Here is a 22193-nt window from a genome sequence, read left to right as displayed (position 1 = left end):
AAATACGTTCAGCGTGACGTTCAGTGCTGTTCCAGCCATTAAATTGTTCTTTTTTAACAGTAAAATCTGGACAAATGAAGAAATTGTAATCTAATTGAGACGTTTAGAATAATAAAGAAATTGGGTAGATAAATATAATCTCCTCTGGCAGAGGGTGTAGAACACCATGGCAAACACAAAAAGCTGGAGTAACTCAGCGGGACAGGCAGCATCTCAGGAGAGAAGGAATGGGTGACGTTACGGTTCGAGACCCCCAGTCTGAAGAAAGGTCTCAACCCGAAATGTCACCCATTCCTTCTCTCCAGAGATGTTGCCTGTCCGGCTGTTACTCCAGCATTTTGTGTCTATCTTCAGTGTAAACCAGCATCTGCAGTTCCTTCCTACACAGCAAATACAATTGGCCCGGTTGGGGAACTCTTATCAATAAGAGTGGGGATTTCAATGTCAGAGTTTGGACTCCTCTTTTAAGGAAATAATATTATATCTAGATTCACAAAGGGAAGATTGGTTTGTGAAGCTAGTTCTGAGGAAATAATTGATATTTCAGTTCTACTAAAGGGCCTGGCGCACTGTACGAAATAATTCAAGAGTTCTCCCCAGACTCCCCCGATTCGAATCTGGAGAATTACGGTAATAGCCGCTCGTAGGTACTCGGGGCTCTTGCGGACATTTTTCAACATGTTGAAAAAACCTCACGAGCTTACCGCTTTTCCCGAGTACCTGCCGTTAGCGTTACGAGCCGCTAAGAGATGTCCCGAGCTCCGACGTACCTGCTACGTACTTAACACGAGTTCGATTTTTTTTTAAACTTGGGAGAGCTCTTGGATAAACTCGTATAGTGGGACAGGTCCTTAATGCCAAAGAAATTGGAGAAGTATGAAAACACACACCTCCAGATTCAATGAAACAGTTTCTTCCCAGCGGTTATCAGGCAACTGAACAATCCTACCCCAACTAGAGAGCAGTCGTGAACTACTATCTACCACACTGGTGACCCTCGGACTATCTTTGATCGGACTTTACTGGCTTTATCTTGGGCTTCACATCGTTCACATTAGTCCCTTTATCATGAATCTATCTGTACACTGTGAAAGGCTTGATTGTAATCATTATTGGCTTTCCGCTGACTGGTTAGCATACAACAAAAGCTTTTTTACTGTAGCTCAGTACACATGATAATTAAACTAAACTTTGATTTGGCAAGACCTAGTTGGTTAAGATTAGATAAGTAAACACTCATCTGTGTCATTTGAACAGTGCTAATGTGACCGTGTATGCATTTGTCAAATTAAAATGTAGTTCCATGTTGACACAGTGCAAATACTCATGGAGAGTCATACAGGCGGAAACAGGCCCTTCGGCCCAACTTGCCCATGTTGTCCGAGATTCACCATCTACAATAGTCTCTCCTGTCTACATGCTGATGGCATCAAACAGGAAATTAGAAATGCGTGCAACAAAGGTAAAACAGTTATAATTGGTGACTTCAATCTACATATAGATTGGGTGAATCAAATTGGCTGGGGCGCTGAGGAAGAGGATTTCTTGGAATGTATGCGAGATAGTTTTCTAAACCAACATGTAGAGGGACCAACAAGAGAGCAGGCTATTCTAGACTGGGTATTGAGTAATGAGGAAGGGTTAGTTAGCAGTCTTGTTGTGCGTGGCCCCTTGGGCAAGAGTGACCATAATATGGTTGAGTTCTTCATTAGGATGGAGAGTGACATAGATAATTCAGAAACAAGGGTCCTGAACTTAAAGAAAGGTAACTTTGAGGGTGTGAGACGTGAATTGGCCAAGATAGACTGACAATTGATTCTTAAAGGGTTGACAGTGGATATGCAATGGAAGGCATTTAAAGACCGCATGGATGAACTACAACAATTGTTCATCCCAGTTTGGCAAAAGAATAGTTCAGGGAAGGTAGTGCATCCGTGGATAACAAGGGAAATCAGGGATAATATCAAAATAAAAGATGAAGCATACAATTAGCCAGAAAAAGCAGTTGAGGCCAGTTCATTGGCTATATTTAAGAGGGTGTTTGATGTGGCCCTTGTGGTTAGAGGGATCAGGGGATATGGAGAGAAGGCAGGTACAGGATACTGAGTTGTGTGATCAGCCATGATCATATTGAATGGCGGTGCAGGCTCGAAGGGCCGAATGGCCTACTCCTGCACCTATTTTCTATGTTTCTATGTTTCCATATTTAAGAATTAAACCACATCAAGGTCTTGTTATCAGCCTCTTACCCAAGGGAAGAATCCCATACAATGTGATCAGTTGCTTCACATCCGAGAGAGAAGGCATTGGTTCGATATCTGTTTGCCGGAGTGTGGTCCCCAGGTAGTTGTATTCACCTATACAGGAAACAAGAACTAAGCAATTAATCCTCAAAATTAGGTGAAAGAAATCAACTCTTCAGCTTGTCATGAGAGCATCATGCATTCCTTGAGTTGTTTGGAAATGCTGTGAGATCATTATACGGAAACTGGAGGACGCTGAGAAAATCCATGCGGTCACAAGGACAACGTACAAACTCCATACAGGCAGTGCCCATAGTCTGGGTCGAACCAGGGTTTCTGGTGCTGTAAGACAGCGACTCTATCGGTGCTCCATGGTACCGCCCTGATCTTTAAGGGATAACGGACACAAAGTGCTGGAGGGTCAAGCATCCTTTCTGGAGAACATGGATTGGTGATGTTTTGGGTTGGATCCCTTCTTCAGACTCCATCATCGCCTATCCGTGTTCTCCAGAGATTCTGCCTGATTTGCGGTGTTACTCCAGCACTTTATGTCAATTTTGGCAAAGGAGCTTCTACAGTTCCTTGTTTCTGATCTATAAGGGAATTGATTATTTCCCTAACCACATTTTTACTCTTAATAGACCCGCAGAATATCTCAGAGTTTCCTTAAACTTGCCTTGCATGTTAATTTCATTACATCTTTTTGCCCTTCTAATTTGCCTTCTTAAGTCAAGTCAAGTTTATTTGTCACATACACATACAAGATGTACAGTGAATTGAACAGAACAGAACCAGTATTTGCATTTTAAAAAATGACGACACAACCGTCTTTACACCCTGGTGAGATCAGAGTTTACAGTCCTGATGGCCTGAGGGAAGAAATTCTGTCTCAGTCTCCCTGTTTTTGCTGCGTGACAGAGGAGGCGCTTGCCTGACCTCAGCAGCTAGAACAGTCTGTTGCTGGGTGGTAGGGGTTCTCCATGATCCTGCAAGCTCTGGATCTGCACCTCCTGGTGTATAGGTCCTGCAAGGGGGGTAGGGAGGTGTAGTTCCCGTGGCGTCCACCTGTCGCTTGATCCCAACTGCATCAACCTGACATATGCCTCCTTTTTCCTGCCACAGCCTCAATATCTTTTGTTATTCAGAGTTATCTGAACTTGCCAGCTTTGACCTTCAGCCTGATAGGTACATGCAGCCCTTGTGCTTTTAATATCTCACTTTTGAAATCCTCCCATTTACCAGCCATCCTCAAACCTGCAAACAGACTTTCCTAATTGACCTCTGCAAGTTTTGCTTAATGCCTCCGAAATTGGCCTTACCCCAATGAAGACATTACTATGGACCAGTCCTATCTTTCTCCATAACTACTTTAAAACTTTTGGACACAGTTAACAAATTCCACCCCTTCCAAGGCCTTTAAACTATGGGAGATCCAGTCAATGTCAGGGAAGTTGAAATCTCCCACTAATACTAGGTATGTTACAAAACCTACCTGAATCGTCGATGAGAATCTGCCCCAGGCCGTGTGTGTGATTTTGGCGCTGTTTAGAGGGGGCGGGTTTAAAACGCGATTTTTACTAGGCTGTTGCAATCGAAAATGTTCAGCCTAGTAAATCATTAACGGAAAATCGCTGAAAGACCCCGTCGCAAAAGGTATTATTTGTTTTTATGGCCTTGTATAATAGTTATAGTAGTTTAAAAATCACTCTCTAAACCCGCGACCTCTCGCAGCCCCAGGGTTTTATAAAGCAAACAATTAAAGGTATGTACCTTATTTTTACATTAAAAGGGGCTTCTTAAGAACCCTGTATATAAAGTTTTCTATAGCGAGTAGCTCATTTTGGGCTCTTTATATCCCGCAGTATTTTTCTGGGCATTTGAGGGCCAAATCCAGCGCAATGTGAACGTTCTAAACCAGCGCGTTCCACAGGAACCCCCTAGAAAGCCGATTTAAAATGGACTTTAATTTACAGCAATTGAACACTAAATTCCTTCCATTTGGCCTATAAATTGATGTAAATGAGATTTAAAAATCATGTTTTATTGTGAATTATTTGTGAATATTATTTGGACACTTAGGCTATTTAAAAATGTTAATCATTTATTAAGAAATGGATAGATGTTTAGATCTAGTAATTGAAGTTTGAAATTAGCTACAATTGGGTAACTGACTAATTATATGCTTTAATTTCAGGTCATCCAAGTAAGATTATTTTATATTTGTTTCAGAATGGTTCAATCTATGATAACTGAAAATTTCATTCAGTTCTCTTAATTTTTAAGAAGGTTATAGGCTTTTGACTGTCCATGATCACAGCTTTTTTGTTATGTCAATAGGGAACAAGATGCTAATTTCCGAGTATGAAAATGGCCATAACATTTTTATTGCTTGAGATATGAAAGTGAATTAGGTGTCAAATTAAACTTATTGTTATGCTTTATCTGATGGGATAAATTGCAGACTTGATTTTTTAAATCTCAAAATTTTGTAACATTGCTACTAATACTACCCTATTATTTCTATAGCTAACTGCAATCTCCCTGCACATCAGCTCCACTGATTCATGCTGACTATAGGGTGGCCTACAACACATGACAATAAAAGTGATCATTGCCTTCCTGTTTCCAAGTTCTACCCGTAAATATATCCAAGAATATAATCTCTGAGCGGTTATGAGCTCCCTGATCAGAAACACAACCTCTCCTCTATGAAATGCAGCTCTCTCTATGCCATGGATCATTTATCTACCAGTCATGTACTCCTAAGATAGACATAAAATGCTAGAGTAACTCAGCGGGAAAGGCAACATCTCTGGAAAGAAGGAATGGGTGACGTTTCGGGTCGAGCCCCTTCTTCAGACTGAGGAAGTCAGAAGCAGGGTCTCGACCTGCTTTGTTCATCCCAGTTTGGCAAAAGAATAAATAAGGAAAGGTAGTACATCCATGCATAACAAGGGAAATCAGGGATAGTATCAAAACAAAAGATGAAGCATACAAATTAGCCAGAAAAAGCAGCCTACCAGGGGACTGGGAGAAATTCAGTCCAGCAGAGGAGGACGAAGGGATTAATTAGGAAAGGGAAAATAGATTATGAAAGAAAACCGGCAGGGAACATAAAAACTGACTGCAAAAGTTTCATAGATATGTGAAGAGGAAAAGATTAGTTAAAACAAATGTAGGTCCCTAGCAGTCAGAAACAGGCAAATTGATCATGGGGAACAAGGACATGGCAGACCAATTGAATAACTACTTTGGTTCTGTTTTCACTAAGGAAGACATAAATAATCTGCCGGAAATAGCAAGGGACCGGGGGTTAAATGAGATGGAGGAACTGAGTGAAATCCAGGTTAGCCGGGAAGTGGTGTCAGGTAAATTGAATGGATTAAAGGCCGATAAATCCCCAGGGCCAGATAAGTTGCATCCCAGAGTACTTAAGGAAGTAGCCGCAGAAATAGTGGTTGCATTAGTGATAATTTTTCAAAACTCTTTAGATTCTGGAGTAGTTCCTGAGGATTGGAGGGTAGCTAATGTAACCCCACTTTTTAAAAAGGGAGGGAGAGAAAAAACGGGGAATTATAGACCAGTTAGTCTAACATCGCTAGTGGGGAAAATGCTGGAGTCAGTTATTAAAATGGGATAGCAGCACATTTGGAAAGTGGTGAATTCATTGGACAAAGTCAGCATGGATTTACGAAAGGTAAATCATGTCTGACGAATCTTATAGAATTTTTCGAGGATGTAACTAGTATAGTGGATAAGGGAGAACCAGTGGATGTGTTATATCTGGACTTTAAGTTTGCAAACTTAAAGCACACGGTATTGGGGGTTCAGTATTGATGTAGAGAACTGGCTGGCAGACAGGAAGCAAAGAGTAGGAGTAAACGGGTCCTTTTCAGAATGGCAGGCAGTGACTAGTGGGGTACCGCAAGGCTCAGTTCTGGGACCCCAGCTATTTACAATATATATTAATGATCTGGATGAGGGAATTGAATGCAACATCTCCTAGTTTGCGGTTGACACAAAGCTGAGGGGCAGTGTTAGCTGTGAGGAGGATGCTAGGAGGCTGCAAGGTGACTTGGATAGGTTGGGTGAGTGGGCAAATGCATGGCAGATGCAGTATAATGTGGATTAATGTTAGGTTATCCACTTTGTTGGGAAAAACAGGAAAGTAGACTATTATCTGAATGGTGGCCGATTAGGAAAAGGGGAGATGCAACGAGACCCGGGTGTCACGGTACACCAGTCATTGAAAGTAGGCATGCAGGTGCAGCAGGCAGTGAAGAAAGCGAATGGTATGTTAGCATTCATAACAAAAGGATTTGAGTATGAGCAGGGAGGTTCTACTGCGGTTGTACAGGGTCTTGGTGAGACCACACCTGGAGGATTGCGCACAGTTTTGGTCTCCTAATCTGAGGAAAGACATTCTTGCTATAGAGGGAGTACAGAGAAGGTTCACCAGACTGATTCCTGGGATGGCAGGACTTTCATATGAAGAAAGACTGGATAGACTCGGCTTGTACACGCTACAATTTAGAAGATTGAGGGGGATCTTATAGAAACGTACACAATTCTTAAGGGGTTGGACAGGCTAGATACAGGAAGATTATTCCCGATGTTGGGGAAGTCCAGAACAAGGGGTCACAGTTTAAGGATAAGAGGGATGTCTTTTAGGACTGAGATGAGAAAATCATTTTTTACCCAGAGAGTGATGAATCTGAGGAATTCTCTGCCACAGAAGGTAGTTGAGGCCAGTTCATTGACTATGTTTAAGAGGTAGTCAGAAGTGGCCCTTGTGGCTAAAGGGATCAGGGGGTATGGAGAGAAGGCAGGTATGGGATACTGAGTTGGATGATCAGCCATGATCATATTGAATGGCGGTGCAGGCTCGAAGGGCCAAATGGCCTACTCCTGCACCTATTTTCTATATTTCTAGATTTCTATGACCTGAAATGTCACCTATCTAGGGATGCTACCTTTCCTGCTGAGTTACTCCAACATTTTGTGTCCATCTTCGGTGTAAACCAACATCTGCAGTTCCTTCCCACACAGTCATGTGCTCCTTTCAGCCATGTTTCTGTAAGGCTATAATATTCCAGTTCGACAAGGCAATCAACGTGCTGATTTTGTCCACCATATTTGTTAAGCCTCTATCATTGAAATAAATAATTTAAACCACCAATATTCCCTCTCTCTTTGCCTGCCCGCCTGCTAATCTTGCTCTCTTTCAGTGTAGTAATTGCCCCAATTTCTCAACTGGCACTTGCATATCCCCCCCCCCCCCCCCCCCCCCCCCGCAATTTAGTTTAAACCCCTAGAGTTCAGGTGCAACCCATTCCTCTAGTGCGGGTCATTCATAAAATGTTACATGAGATAATGATATGGGTAGACAAAAATGCTGGAGAAACTCAGCAGGAGAGGCAGCATCTAGGAGAAGGAGATAGGCGACGTTTCGGGTCGAGACACTTCTTCCTCATTATATAATTATATAATGCCTTCTAAAAGCTGACTTTAACTTTAAATGAAAGGTTACCTGTTCTCCTTAAACTTATCATTTACAAAACCCTTTTGTAAAAAATAGAAACTTCTTCTTACCCTTAAAGTCAGAAAGTTGGATATTCTTGGGCTGTATTAGCAGACCTTCGTTGACTAGTTCCTCAAAGAGGGAATCAATTGTCCTGCAGGAGTTGAACGTCAACGTTAGTGCATGTACACATCTAGGTTATAATTCCAATCCCTTTGTCCATAAATTGTCTCTAATTTGCTATTCTTTATATTATAATTATTTTATGAAAGTAAAATAGGCGAATATCTCTGCCCCACGGTACGAGTTCATTCCATGAGCTTTCCCGAGTTTAAAAAAAATCAAACTCGTGGTAGGCACGGTGAATGAACGTAGCGGGTACGTCGGAGCTCAGGGACGTCTCTTTGTGGCTCTTAACGCTAACGGCAGGTACTCGGGAAGACTCACTAATGGCAGGTAAGCACGGGAAGGCTCGTGAAGATTTTTCAACATACCGATGAATGGCCATTACCGTAAATCTCCGAGTTCAAATCAGGGCAAACTCGGGAGGGCTCTTGGAATGAACGTACTGTGGGACAGGGGTTTGACTTAACAGGTGAGAAAGACGTTGCATGATGTTTTAGTGTAATGGACCAAACAATGCCTTTAAGTATTGCAGCACCAATGAACCTACAACCTGTCCCTAAACCTCCTCCCTCACCTCCATCCAGGGACCCCAGCAGTCCTTCCAGGTGAGACAGAGGTTCACGTGTACTTTGTCTAACCTCATCTACTGCATCTGGTGTTCCCAATGTGGCCGCCCGTGCCGGCGAGACCAAACGTGGACTTGGCGAGGGTTTCATGCAGCACTTGCAAGAGTTCTGCCAAGGCCTGCTGGATCACCAGGTTGCTAAGCATTTTAGCTCTTCCTCCCATTCCCTCACTGACCTTTCAGTCCTGGGCCTCCTCCATTGGCGGAGTGAGGTCGCACCCAGACTGGTGGAACAATGCCTCGTGTTCCGTTTGGGGAGCTTACACCCCAAAGGTATGATCATGGAATTCTCCACTTCTAGGCAACTACAAAACCCTCCACCTCTCCCTTCTTCCCTGCCCTTTCCATCTCCTCTCTCCTCTGCCCAGCTGCCTCGCACCTATTCCTCCCCTCTCCTCTCCTTCCATCTACATTCCTACCTCTAGCTTCACAATTCGTAACTCTTCAATCCTTTTCTCTCACACCTTCTGCGTTTCATCTCTGGCGTTTGTCCGCCAACTGTCTATCAAAAGCACCCCTCACTTGCGTCAACCTATTACCTGCCAGTCTCTGTCCTGCCCCTCCTCTTTTCCAGCTTTCTTCTCCCCCCCCCCAAAAATAAATCTAGAGAAGGTTCCCGACTCGAAACGTCACTTATGCATGTTCTCAATAGATGCTGTCCGACCGGCTAAGTTACTCCAGCACTTTGTGTCTTTTTTTGTAAAAACAAGCATCTTCAGTTCTTGGTATATACATTCATCAGCATGTTATCTGATCTTGCAGACTTGGCTTACAAGAAGAGACTGGATAGACTTTTTTTCTTTGGAGCGTAGGAGACTGGGGGTGACCCTTATTGAGGGGCATGCATAAAGTAAGTGCTCACAGTGTTTTTTCCAGGGCAGAGGACTCTAAAACTAGAGGGCATTGGCTTAAGATGAGAAGGAAGAGATTTAAGAGGGACCTCAGGAGCAATAATTTCAATCAGCAGATACTCTATATCTGATTATCCACTATGGCGGCAAAAACAAGGGGGCAGATTATTATCTCAATGGGATTAGGTTAGGTAAGGGGGAGGTACAGCGAGACCTGGGTGTCCTTGTACACCAGTCACTGAAAGTTGGCGTGCAGGTACAGCAGGCAGTGAAGAAAGCTAATGGAATATTGGCCTTCATAAGAAGAGGATTTCAGTATCGGAGTAAAGAGGTTCTTCTGCAGTTGAATAGGGCTCTGGTGAGACCACATCTGGAGTATTGTGTACAGTTTTGGTCTCCTAATTTGAGGAAGGACATCCTTGTGATTGAGGCAGTGCAGCGTAGGTTCACGAGATTGATCCCTGGGATGGCGGGACTGTCATATGAGGAGAGATTGAAAAGACTTGGCTTGTATTCACTGGAATTTATAAGGATGAGGGGGATCTAATAGAAACATGTAAAATTATAAAAGGACTGGACAAGCTAGATGCAGGAAAAATGTTCTCAATGTTGGGCGCATCCAGAACCAGGGGCCACAGTCTTAGAATAAAGGGGAGGCCATTTAAGACTAAGGTGGGAAAAAACGTTTTCACCCAGAGGGTTGTGAATTTGTGGAATTCCCTGCCACAGAGGGCAGTGGAGGCTAAATCACTGGATGGATTTAAGAGAGGGTTAGATAGAGCTCTAGGGGCTAGTGGAATCAAGGGATGTGTTGAGAAAGCAGGCACGGGTTATTGACAGGGGATGATCAGCCATGATCACAATGAATGGCGGTGCTGACTCGAAGGGTCGAATGGCCTCCTCCTGCACCTATTTTCTATGTTTCTATGCAACGAGCTGCCAAAGGAATCTTTAGAAGCTAATACAATTACATTTTTCAAAAGACAGGACAGGAAAAATTTAGATAGATATGGACAAATGTAGATACTGTAGATGGAACTAGCTCAGAATGGATTGTATGGACAAGGTGGAATAAGGGGCCCGTTTCCTTGCTGTATGTAAAGCTCTAAGACTATAACTGCATTTTTGTATCTGGAATTTTTTAACTTTGAAATTGTATGTTTGAGATTAACGTCACTTTTCTGCTTGTGGAATTTTTCTTGACAAGGCAAGGTTTCATTCGAACGCTACCTGTTAGCAGTCAAATCTTTTCCTTTCTTCTTCTTCTTTCCTTTCTTGGCTTTTTTCTGCAGAAAAACCAGAAAAAGAATAAACTCTCAAAATTTTAAATTGTTCTCATCAAATAACTTTGGCTTCAAATGAGCAAAGTGATCTATTCTTGATTAATTTCTTATTTAATGTCATAAATCAATGTAATCAAATTTTTAATTAGTATGGGTTAGTATTAGAAGGCAGGAGAATGGGGTTAGGAGGGAGAGATCAACCATGATTGAATGGCGGAGTAGCCTTGATGGGCCGAATGGCCTAATTCTGCTCCTATCACATGACCTTATGAAGATAGACAAAAATGCTGGAGAAACTCAGCGGGTGTCTCCAGCGTTTTGTGTCTATCTTTGGTGTGACAGTTGTCTCATTTCATCGGCTTTGTGTATCGCGTGCCCAGGAGAGAATCTGTACATGCTGCTTGCATCTATTCAAACAAGCGCGCTCAAATTGAAACCCCGCATCTTTGCGAGGGAGGGATGGAATGGATGTAATCACCGGCCAAAACAAAGGCCGTTAGGACAGGAAAATAATGCCACCAGCTAATTAACCATGTGCCGGAATGTAAGAACGATTTATACATGTAATACATGATATACATTTATACATGGTTAATTAACTGGTGTATATCATGTATTACATGTATAAATTATTCTTACATTCGGGAACATGGTTAATTTTGCTACCAATATACCTGTCGCCTGTTGACGTAGGTTGACGTAGGTGGTCGCCAATGGAATTCACCGAAGTCACCACCGGCGACAACCTACGTCATCCTGGCGACAACTTACGACAGCACCTACGTCAAGAGAAGTCAAGCTACACTCATTGGCGTCAAGCCAACTGTCGCTGAAAAGCTTTGAACATTTCAAAATCCAGCGGCGACCAGAAAAACGCTACGATTCTTTGGGCGACTAAGGGGACTACTCACGACCATACAGGCGACATCCTAGTCGCCTGTAGACACCTACAAAATTTACTAAGTGGGACAGATGCATAACACGTGCTTTCCCTCTATTTCTCCACCCGTCGTCCCCGCTTCAAAGTCGTCTTATTGAGTCTCATTGTCTGTGCTTGTTCTCACCTAGGACACAGCTAACAATGGCCCGTTTCATTTATCATCGTTACTTTTTTGCGTGCGCGGGCATGGCGTCGAAGGACAAGAAGCCGAAGCAAAGAAGTGGAAGCCAAATAATTGAATGGAAACTAAGTCGAAATGCCAACTAACCGAAAGGGTGAGACACCTAAATGCGAACTCACCGAAATGCCACTCAGCCGAAAATACAAATAACGGACATGACGTCGCCGGGGCGGGACTTGTCAGTGATTGGTCCAGACCCCCGCGTCCATCACATCACTGGCTGGTGGAGACGGGAGGGTTGGGGGTCATTTTCCCACACAAGCCATAAGTGACTGGGCAATCTGAACCCGAGCACCAAGTTAGAAGCGGCCGAAGGAGCGCATCCCTCGGGACAGCCCCCACTCTCCCATGGCCATGGCCGCCCTCCACCTCGTCTCTCCTGTGCGGCTGCACTGTGACGGGCCGTGTGTCGGCAGCGCCGGGTGGAGCAGAGGTCTGGGACAGGCTGGTCCCTCCGCCCACCCAGAGTCACTGACTGAGATGCACCGCCATCGGACCCCGACCCACACAGGGGGTGATTCACCCCCCACCCCGGCCGTGGGGACAGACTCATACTCGCAGCATGGTCGACACAAGGTTCTAGGAGGTCTTTGTAACTCTTCGTCATGCTCGAGAGTAGTCCCTGCGTACTCGAGGCCTCAGCTAGGTCGTGCCGTATTTTTCAACATGCTGAAAAATGCCCGCGAGTAAAAAAAGATCGCCATGGAAAAAAAAAAATCGGTATTTTTTTATTCATAGCTTTAGTCGAAGTAGGTCGTAGTCGGTCGGAATGTTATTCGTAGTAAATCGAGAGTAGTCGAAGGCAATCGAAGGTAGTCGAATGCAATCGTAGATAGTCTTCAATGTAGTCGAATGGAGGTCGAAGGAGGTCGTCTTCACTCTCCACTATTCGGTGTCCAATTTTCCCGAATCTAGTCGAAGCTGGTCTTCTACATAGTCGAAGGAGGTCTTCAACATGACACTTTTTCAACCTCTCCTGAACTCTTCTAAACTCGCCAATTAGGTCGCTGCGGTGGGACAGCCCCTTAAGGCAGCAACTCTACCACTCCGCCACCATGGCCGCCCAATTTGTGTACATTTGAAATTGTTATAATAGAAACAAGATAAAAATCTTGATTAAAAATATATCAAAATTCATCCTTTGTGTTATTTAAAGGCTTCATAATTTTTAATTCATCATCATTGTAGCATCTGTTTCTCTTGATTTGTTCTTCTCCTGTTATAGAGTGATACATTGTGGAAACAGGCTCTTCGGCCCAACTCGCCCACATCGGCCAACAATGTCCCAGCTACACTAGTCCCACTTGCCTGCGCTTGGTCCATAACCCTCCAAACCTGTCCTATCCATGTACCTGTCTGTTTCTTAAATAATGGTATAGTCCCAGCCCCAACTACCTCTGCTGGCAGTTTTTTCCATATACCCACCACCCTTTATCGGAAAAAAATTACCCCTCGTATTCCTATTAAATCTTTTCCCCTTCACCTTGAACCCATGTCCTCTGGTCCTCAATTCCCCTACTCTGGGCAAGAGAGACTGTGCATCTACCCGATCTATTCCCCTCATGATTTTGTTAGAGGCAGCAACTCGTTGCTTGAAAGGCCGGTATCAGAGAGTAGATGCGTCTTGTACTCGGAATGCAGAATATAGTGGGGATGTAAGGCAGCAACTCTACCGCTGCGCCACTGTGCCAACCTTTCTCCGGAGATGCAGCCTGTTCTTTCTAAGTTACTTTGTGCCCAGGTTTATCCAACTTCTCCTTGTAGCTGAAATGTTTTAATCGATATATAGCATTCTGGTAAATCATTTCTGTAATGGGGCAAACAGATCTGCATTCGAAATGCAGCCAAACTAATTAAATTGGCATCATGGTCGGTGAAGACATGCCATGTCAAAGCACATATTCCGGCACTGTTTGTTCTGCACCACAATATTTCAGTCCACTTACCTTCTTCCCATCTTTCTTTCCTTTCTTCTTTGTACTTTTATCCCTGTCCACTGCTATCTTTAAGTTCTTCAGCTCCTGTCTCATGAGTTTGTCCACCTGCAACATGTGAAATGAATCAAAATCAGTCCAATCAAGCAAATAACCAGTCAAGATTTCATGCTGGAGACACTCAGCGGGGGAGGCAGCATCTATAGAGCGAAGGAAATAGGCAACGTTTCTTCAGTGTCTATAGATGCTGCCTCACCTGCTGAGTTTCTCCAGCATTTTTGTTTACCTTCGATTTTCCAGCATCTGCAGTTCCTTCTTAAACAGTCAAGATTTAATTTTCAGTACATACATAAATGTGAATATACAATGAAATGGCAAGTGGAAATGTCTCAAATCTTAAACAAAAAATAATGGTAAAATATAGTGATAAGAAAAATATTTAATTCAATTTTTAATTAAAATCCTTTAAATTGACTATAGAAAATGAAAAATGGGGAGACCCAACATCAAAAACCAATGATCTGCTCACCAGAGTTTATCACTGAGTACTCAGAATCCTCATCCTTAATAATGGACTCATAAATCTTACCAACTGCTGGTCAGGCTAACCACACTCCCTTCCTGAACAGCAGAGTAATATTTACAATTTTCCAGTCCTCTGGAACGACTCCCGACTCCAGCGATTCTTGAAATATCACCACTAATACTGACACAATCTCTAGAGCCACCTCTTTCAGAACCCTGGGGTGCAGTCCGTCTGATCCAGGTGACTTATCCACCTTCAGCCCTAACAACTTCCTCAGCACTTTTCCTTAGTCAGAGAAACTCCACTAACTTCTGGCCGTTGACTCTCTTGAATTTCTGGCACTTTGCTGGTGTCTTCTACTGTGAAGATTGACATAAAAAATGTATTCAATTCGTCCACCATTTCTTTGTTCCCCATTACTAATTATCCACCAACGGACACAAGTCCAGAGCCCAACCAGCCACAGTCAGCTGTAGAGAGGAAGATGGAAGGAAAAAAGCAGAATGGAGCAGTCACTGGCTGTGGCTGAAGAGAAAAGATGCTGTCTGGGCTGCCACGTGACCATGTAGGGGCTAACCATAAGACACACGCCCAGGGCTGATCACCCTGTGGTGGGCCTGCCTCGACTGAGGGTGTCTTGTGATAAAAAGCCGAAACACCCAGTGACGTTGAGGTACACAACTGAAGATGTGTCTGATTGGTAGCAAAATCACCTAGTGGTCACCCCCAAGAATACCAGGTGTCAGTTGTGGTGAAGAACCTTAGGGATTGTAACATCCAGCCCTACTAATCAAGATGACTCAGGCGTCATTATCCAGCAATCTAATGTCCACTCTTGCCTCTCTTTAACTCTTTATATAACTGAAGAAACGTTTAGAGTCATAGAGTGATACAGTGTGGAAACAGGCCCTTCGGCCAAACTTGCCCACTCGAGCCAACATGTCCCAGCTACACTCGCCCCACCTGCCTGTGCTTGGTCCATATCCCTCCTAACCTGTCCTATCAATGTGCCTGTCTAACTGTTTTCTAAAACGTTGGGATAGTCCCAGCCTCAACTACCTCCTCTGGCAGCTTGTTTCAGACACCCACTACCCTTTGGTAACCCCTTTCAGTCCCATGCGCCATCCTGATCAATGCCTCCATTTCTCTCATCGTCCAAGCTTCGTTAGATGCCTTTAAAAGTGTGATGACAATAGTTCAAGGCATGCATCCCACCTTCCAGATGTTCCTTACACTGCAAATAGCCTACTCCAATCAAATATAGCAAGCTGCTGTCTTATAATATCAAAGTTGGTCTTGCCCCAATTCTGAATTGCAACTGTTAAAGAAGGAACTGAAGATGCTGGAAAATCGAAGGTAGACAAAAATGCTGGAGAAACTCAGCGGGTGCGGCAGCATCCATGGAGCGAAGGAAATAGGCAACGTTTCGGGTCGAAACTCTTCTTCTGACGAAACCTTTCTTCAGACTGTCTGAAGAAGGGTTTTGGCCCGAACCATTGCCTATTTCCTTCGCTCCATAGATGCTGCCTCACCTGCTGAGTTTCTCCAGCAGTTTTGTCTACCTGAAAATTGTAACTCTTTGGCCTGCCTGGTTTTATCCAGAAATATATTAGAGCTGATTGAACAGTGGTTGCTGGTCCCAAAAGGCTTGCTATGCACACTTCAGTCACTTCCCTGTCCCAATTTCCTAAGAACAGATCAAGGTTTGCCCCCTCCCCTGTAGGGGCCTCTGTATATTGCCCGAGGAAACCTTTGGCAAATTTCACCCCGTCTAAGCCCTTGACAATATGACAATGCCAGACTATGTTGGGAAAGTTAAAGCTACCTACTTTGATAACACTGGGAACAGGAGTGGGCTGATGCATACCTCATTTAGATGACTGCTGATTAACATATGGTCACACGTATTGTTGGTTGCATGTCACTAATTTTCCATGAACTGCAAGATTAAAAAAGACTCTTCCAAAGCAGTCTTGTAGCTGCACTAAACGTGGTGAACGAACAGTTGCTTTATTCAGAAATCACATGGTTGATGTACATGGTTAATGTACATCCTCTAACATACTAAGTCATTGCTGCTGCTGCTGAGCGAGGGTGTTGACTCGAGCTCAGCTACTCAAGGTCGACTCATGATCTCAAGGTGAGATCTGCTTTTGTAGCAGGACACTCCCCTTAACCCATGAAGTCACGTGACAGCCCTCGTCACTACTGACGAGGGTTCGATCGCAAGTGGTCTGACCATCAGCTGACACTACAGTCTTTTTAAATGTTGCAGCTTGTGGAAAATTGGTGATATATAACCACCAATAAGTGTGACCAGATGTTAATCAGCAGCCATCTAAATGAGGTATGTATTATCCCACTCCTGTTCCAAGACGGGCACTGGGAACTGACGTTGATTAGTTTCTTTTAATATCATCTACCTATGGACTCTCCTTCAGGTCCCCATTCTTGTAAGGTGCTGACACCATCCTCCCCAGGCCTTTGACTCTCACCGATCAGCTAGATGCCAATTTGCTCCAGTTTATGGACCATTCCCACCCACCTATAACTGGGGATCACATACTTAACTCCAAACCTTCTTTACGATCCAAGACGATTCAGTAGCCCGTTCCTGCCTCCTCACCGGATCCCCTGATTCGGTTATCTTTAAGAGCTCTATCTAACTCTCTCTTGAAAGCATCCAGATAATTGGCTTCCTGAAGCAGAGAATTTCACAGATTCACAACTCTCTGGGTGAAAACGTTTTTCCTCATCTCCGTTCTAATAAAATTCACTTTGACTAAATGGTCTACCCCTTATTGTTAAACTGTGGCCCCTGGTTCTGGACTCCCCCAACATCGGGAACATGTTTCCTGCCTCTAGCGTGTCGAATCCCTTAACAATCTTATATTTTTCAACAAGATATCCTCTCATCCTTCTAAATTCCAGAGAATACAAGCCCAGCCGCTCCATTCTATCAACATATGCTGTCCTAACCTCATCTGAATTAATTTCCATGCTTTGCAATTCTGATGTGTGCCATTGATTCAAACGCACCCAATGGCATGTCCACGGCTGAACAGTCTGAAGAAGGGTCTCAACCCGAAACATCATCCATTCCTTCTCTCCATAGTTGCTGCCTGGCCCGCTGAGTTCAAGAGACATTTATTATCACATGCAGCAATTGGTACAGTGAAATTTGGGTTACTCCAGCATTTTGTGTCTATGTGCACTACTGAAGTTCCATGACAAAAATGTGCGCTGACCAGCAAATTAATTTGAACCTGAGGGGCCCACGAAAATTGGGGGCATTTGCTCATTTGTTTTTGAATTCAAAATGGACAATCTCTTATGTGTATATTGAAATTCAGTTGTCATGGTTTGCCCATTTCATTGAGTTCAACATGTCTTTGAAACTAAATGAATCAATCAAACCTTAGATATGTGGCCTATTCTGTCATCCAAATCACTTTTTGTTCTATTTAGAGAAGAAGGCACTTCGGCCCACCGGGTCTGCACCGACCAGCGATGCCCGCACAGTAACGTTATCCTAAACACACTCGGGCCAATTTACACTTATACCAAGCCAATTAGCCTACAAACCTACATGTCTTTGGAGTGTGGGAGGAAACTGAAGATCTTGGAGAAAACCCACGCAGTCACGGGGAGAACGTACACATTTCGTACAGACAGCACCCGTAGTCGGGATCGACTCCAGGTCACTGGCGCTGCAAGCGTTCTAAGGCAGTAACTCTACCGCTGCACCACCGTGCTGCCTACTTACAAAGATGTCGAATAGGTGCAGCCCAATTCCAGATTTTGTCAGACACTGCTAGTCACAACTTGCTTATTTGAGGATCCCTGCACCATGACACCTGGTGTTAATCATAAGAACATAAGGTCATAAGTGATAGAAGTAGAATTAGGGCATTCGGCCCATCAAATCTACTTCAGCATTCAACGATGGCTGATCTCTCTCTCCCTCCTAACCCTATTCTCCTGCCTTTGCCCCATAACCTCTGAGACCTGAACTAATCAAGTCTATCTACCTCTGCCTTAAAAATATCCACTGACTTTGCCTCCACAGTCTTCTGTGGCAAAGATTCACAGATTCACCACCCTCTGACTAAAGAAATCCCTCCTCATCTCCTGCCTAAAAGAACGTCCTTTAGAAAAACATAGGAGCAGGAGGAGGCCATTCAGCCCTTCGAGCCAGCACCTTAATTCTGAGGCTGACCTCTAGTCCTAGACTCTCCCGAAGGAAACCCATGAGAGATCGAATATGATGCAGGAATCGGCATGCAAGACCAGGAGAAGGCTAGTTTGTTTTCAGTGTCAGATTCCCTGGAAATAATTAGGCTACCCTTATTATTGGTGGAAAGCAATCTGATTTTTATGCAGTATTAAGATTTAAAAAGCCTCTTCTACATTTGGTATGTATAAATACACTTTAAAGCTTGTGTAAAACTTGCATACACCGACAGCTTACCTTAAAAAAATAATTCCGGTTCATCCTATCCTTTACCAAACCACGTGATTCATTTGAATTTTTAACGCATTTATCCACTCTTCCCAACCATATATGTTGTGAACAGGAAAAATCTTGAATAAATGTTTTTCATAGGGTGTGCGTTGGTGATGACACCATGTTGGTAGTGACCACAGCGACATTCACAGTAGGGTGAACTCATGCAATGTATTTACAGTGGTATAAAAGTCCAGGACCACTAGGGGGTGCTGTCCCTGGCAGCCAGAGCACATGTTCGATGTTGCTGGCAACCTCAGGGTTGCCCCGGCAGCTCAGTCCTGGTCATCAAAGGAGGAGGTGTGGCGATCTCAGGCATCTGCCTGCAGTTCACTCTTACCCCGAGAGGAGGCGCTGGCGGTCTCAGGTTTATTCCTGGCGGCTCAGGTTTGGGCTTGAAGAGGCACTGCTGGCAGTCTCTGCATTATCCTGGCAGCCTGTCTTTGCCTCTGCGTGCATGTGGGTGCAGTCTGTGGGCAGGAAGAAGTTCTGGCATTTCAGGCTTGCCCCAACCACACAGTCTTAGCCTCAGTAGAGGCACTGAGTGGTCAAGGTTCCTAGCTGACAAACCAGACTTAACCACACGGCGGCACTGGTGGTCTCAGCTTTGTCCCAGTGGCTCATTCATTCTCGAACCTGCAACAGGGGAACACAGCTAGCAGGAAGGTTTTCATCCTTGGGCCTTGGCCTCTGGCCCTTCCCCTCTGGCTAGAATGACTGGATTTTATGGCGAGTACGCTGACAAGGTTCAAGTGTTGATTCCGGATCTAATACTCCCTCCCTAGTCTGGTTCAGTAAACCACTGAGTCGAACACTGGAGTCCAAACCCTTCTTTTTTTGTTTTCAACATTGCGGGGCCGGCCTCGGATCCACTCACTCCAACCCTCAGCAGCCTCACGCAAACAGAACAGGAGGAAAGACAACCGACAGGCCCAAATGAAACTATCGCCCTTATATGCCCCTATACAGTGGCGGCAAAACCACTGCAAATGATCTTAGAAATATAATTTGCACTGATTGCAGTTTGACATGCAACTGAGCAAAAACAATGAGGCACGTGCATCTTATTAATGATTAAAAGATTCACTTTGAATTGATTGCAAGGCAAATTAAAAACTGCAGTTGACATGTTAATACAGAGAATGGATTCTCATTTCCTTTCTAGTGTTTGCTGAAACTGAGCATGAATACATTTGAAATGTACTCACACTTTAACAGTGAGTACATTACATTAAACAATTTAGTTTAGTTTAGAGATACAGCGCGAAGACAGCCCCTTTGGCCCACCGACTCCACGCCGACCAGCGATCCCCGCATGTTGACATTAGCTAATACACACTAGGGACAATTCACATTTGTACCAAGCCAATTAACGTACATTACATACAAGTGATCCTCCCCGGGTGTTGGGTGAAGGATAGGCTCAGTGTGCGTTTGGCAAGAAACGTGATAGTGCTAAACTCTATTAAATAGCAGTCTGGGAGAAATTGCCTGTTAGGAATGTTAGACACAGGACATGCTTCCGTAATTATGCGGAAAGCGGGTATTAATGCAACTGTGGATCAGCCTTCCATGAAACCTGACCCAATGCAAACTACAAACAGCAACAATGAGTGTACAGAGCACAGCGTATTGGCTGGGACAGTAGGCCACTCAAGGGGTACAGTTTGTAACCTGACATGACCCTGAGATGGTACACAAAAATGCTGGAGAAATCAGCGGGTGAAGCAGCATCTATGGAGCGAACGAAATGGGTAACGTTTCGGGCCGAAAACCTTCTTCAGACTGATAAGGGGTGGCGGGGAGAAGGAAGAAGAAAGGAGGAGGAAGAGCCCGAGGGTTGGGGGATGGGAGGAGGCAGCGCGAGGGCTAAGGAAGGGGAGGAGACAACAAGGGCTAACAAAATTGGGAGAATTCAATGTTCATGCCAGCCAGATGCTGGCTCCCCAAGTGGAATATGAGGTGCTGTTCCTCCAATTTCCTGTGTTGCTCACTCTGGCAATGGAGGAGACCCAGGACAGAGAGGTCGGATTGGGAATGGGAGGGGGAGTTGAAGTGCTGAGCCACCCTGAGGCCCTGAGATACTCCCTGATGTATCCGTCAACTATCAGATGCCATCAGCTAAGTTGTTTGGCATTATTTTGAAAACGATCATGGAAGGTTCCTGTAAAGGTGCTTAGTCTGACTCACTGTAACCTTTACTAAAGCGTTTATTAAAGCACATGGTACACACGTCCCAGCACTGGCTGCATCCAGCCTACAGGCATACCGGGACCAAAATGGGAGGAAGCAAGGGGAGGATATCATAGTTATACTGATATGATGGGGCGTGTTAATGGTGATGAGGTAGCTACATTATAGGTTGCATGCATAAACCATCTACATCCTTTCCCTTACAATTTAAACAAAGTTACAATAGTAGCAGGTTAATTATACAGGACCTGCGAAGCTAAACTAAGTCTCTGTAGCGAGCCGGAGCTTTGACAATCCGACCCGAGCGAGTGCGCACAGCACCCTCACCCTCCCCACCCGAAAGAAGAGGAGGAGGAACGGGAACAGGAACAGGTGGGAGAGAAAAGGCAGGCGGGGACCCCAGCTTGAAAGGAGAACTGGGAGGCACAGGTGAACCAGGTGAAACAGAAGGGGTAGAATGATCAGGAGTCGGAGAGAGAGAGGGACTGGCAGGGGGCGAGCGGACCGGAGAGTGGAAACCAGGAAGAGCAGAGGGAGGAGACCGAGGCACGCGAACCGAGCGTGGCATGCAGCGGGCAGAGGGTAAGTTATTGGAGGGGGGCTCAACACGCGATGGAGGGGAATAAGGAACAGCAGGAGGTGGTTTAGGCTCGTTGACCGCTGGCGGCTACGCCGGTAGATAGTCCCCTCATAGTCCACCAAGTATGAACGTGGCGAACCGTCGACCCCAACCACGGTAGCGAGCCGGGAGAAACCGGTAGACGTCTGTAAGCGGACGACCTGGCCAGGCAGCAGTGGGGATAGAGGGCGGCAGGACTTGTCGTGCGAGCGGCGCTGGACTTCGTGTTTCTGAGCAATCCGCTGCTGGACAGCAGAAGGCTGTAGGACCCTGGGCACCAAGGACTGCTGGGCGATCGGCATCGGAGGGCGAAGAACGCGGGACATGAGCCGTTGGGCAGGGGATCGCATGGTACTGTCCCTGGAGATATTCCGAAGGTTCAACAGACCCTGGTAGAAATCACCATTCGAGAGATAGGATTGTTCAAGCAGGTGCTTTGCACTGCGCACAGCACGTTCAGCCAGTCCATTGCTCTGCGGGTACTCCGGGCTGCTCGTGTAGTGATTGAAGTTCCACTTCGCAGCGAAAGCTTTAAACTCAGCACTAGTGAACTGCCGGCCGTTGTCAGTCTGCAACCGAACGGGAGAACCAAATGTGGCGAAGTGTCGTCGGAGCTTGCTGATGACCATCTCCGAGTTGATGGC

General features: G+C 44.9%; 1 protein-coding gene across 2 annotated transcripts in view; it reads right to left on the bottom strand.

Moving 5' to 3' along the window:
- Positions 1-22193, bottom strand: part of iqca1 (IQ motif containing with AAA domain 1) — a 122283-nt gene that overhangs the window by 14381 nt on the left and 85709 nt on the right. For both annotated transcript variants that reach the window (XM_055637682.1, XM_055637681.1), the window contains 4 exons: positions 13717-13812; positions 10597-10652; positions 7836-7918; positions 2250-2357 (listed from right to left, as the gene is read on the bottom strand). In XM_055637682.1, coding sequence (XP_055493657.1) covers positions 2250-2357; positions 7836-7918; positions 10597-10652; positions 13717-13812 — 343 coding nt within the window. The remainder of the gene's footprint in view (positions 1-2249; positions 2358-7835; positions 7919-10596; positions 10653-13716; positions 13813-22193) is intronic.

The sequence above is a fragment of the Leucoraja erinacea genome, chromosome 7 (assembly GCF_028641065.1).
Source record: "Leucoraja erinacea ecotype New England chromosome 7, Leri_hhj_1, whole genome shotgun sequence".
NCBI lineage: Eukaryota > Metazoa > Chordata > Chondrichthyes > Rajiformes > Rajidae > Leucoraja > Leucoraja erinaceus.
Note: the sequence above shows the minus strand (reverse complement) of the source record. Positions and strands in the feature narration are given on the sequence as shown.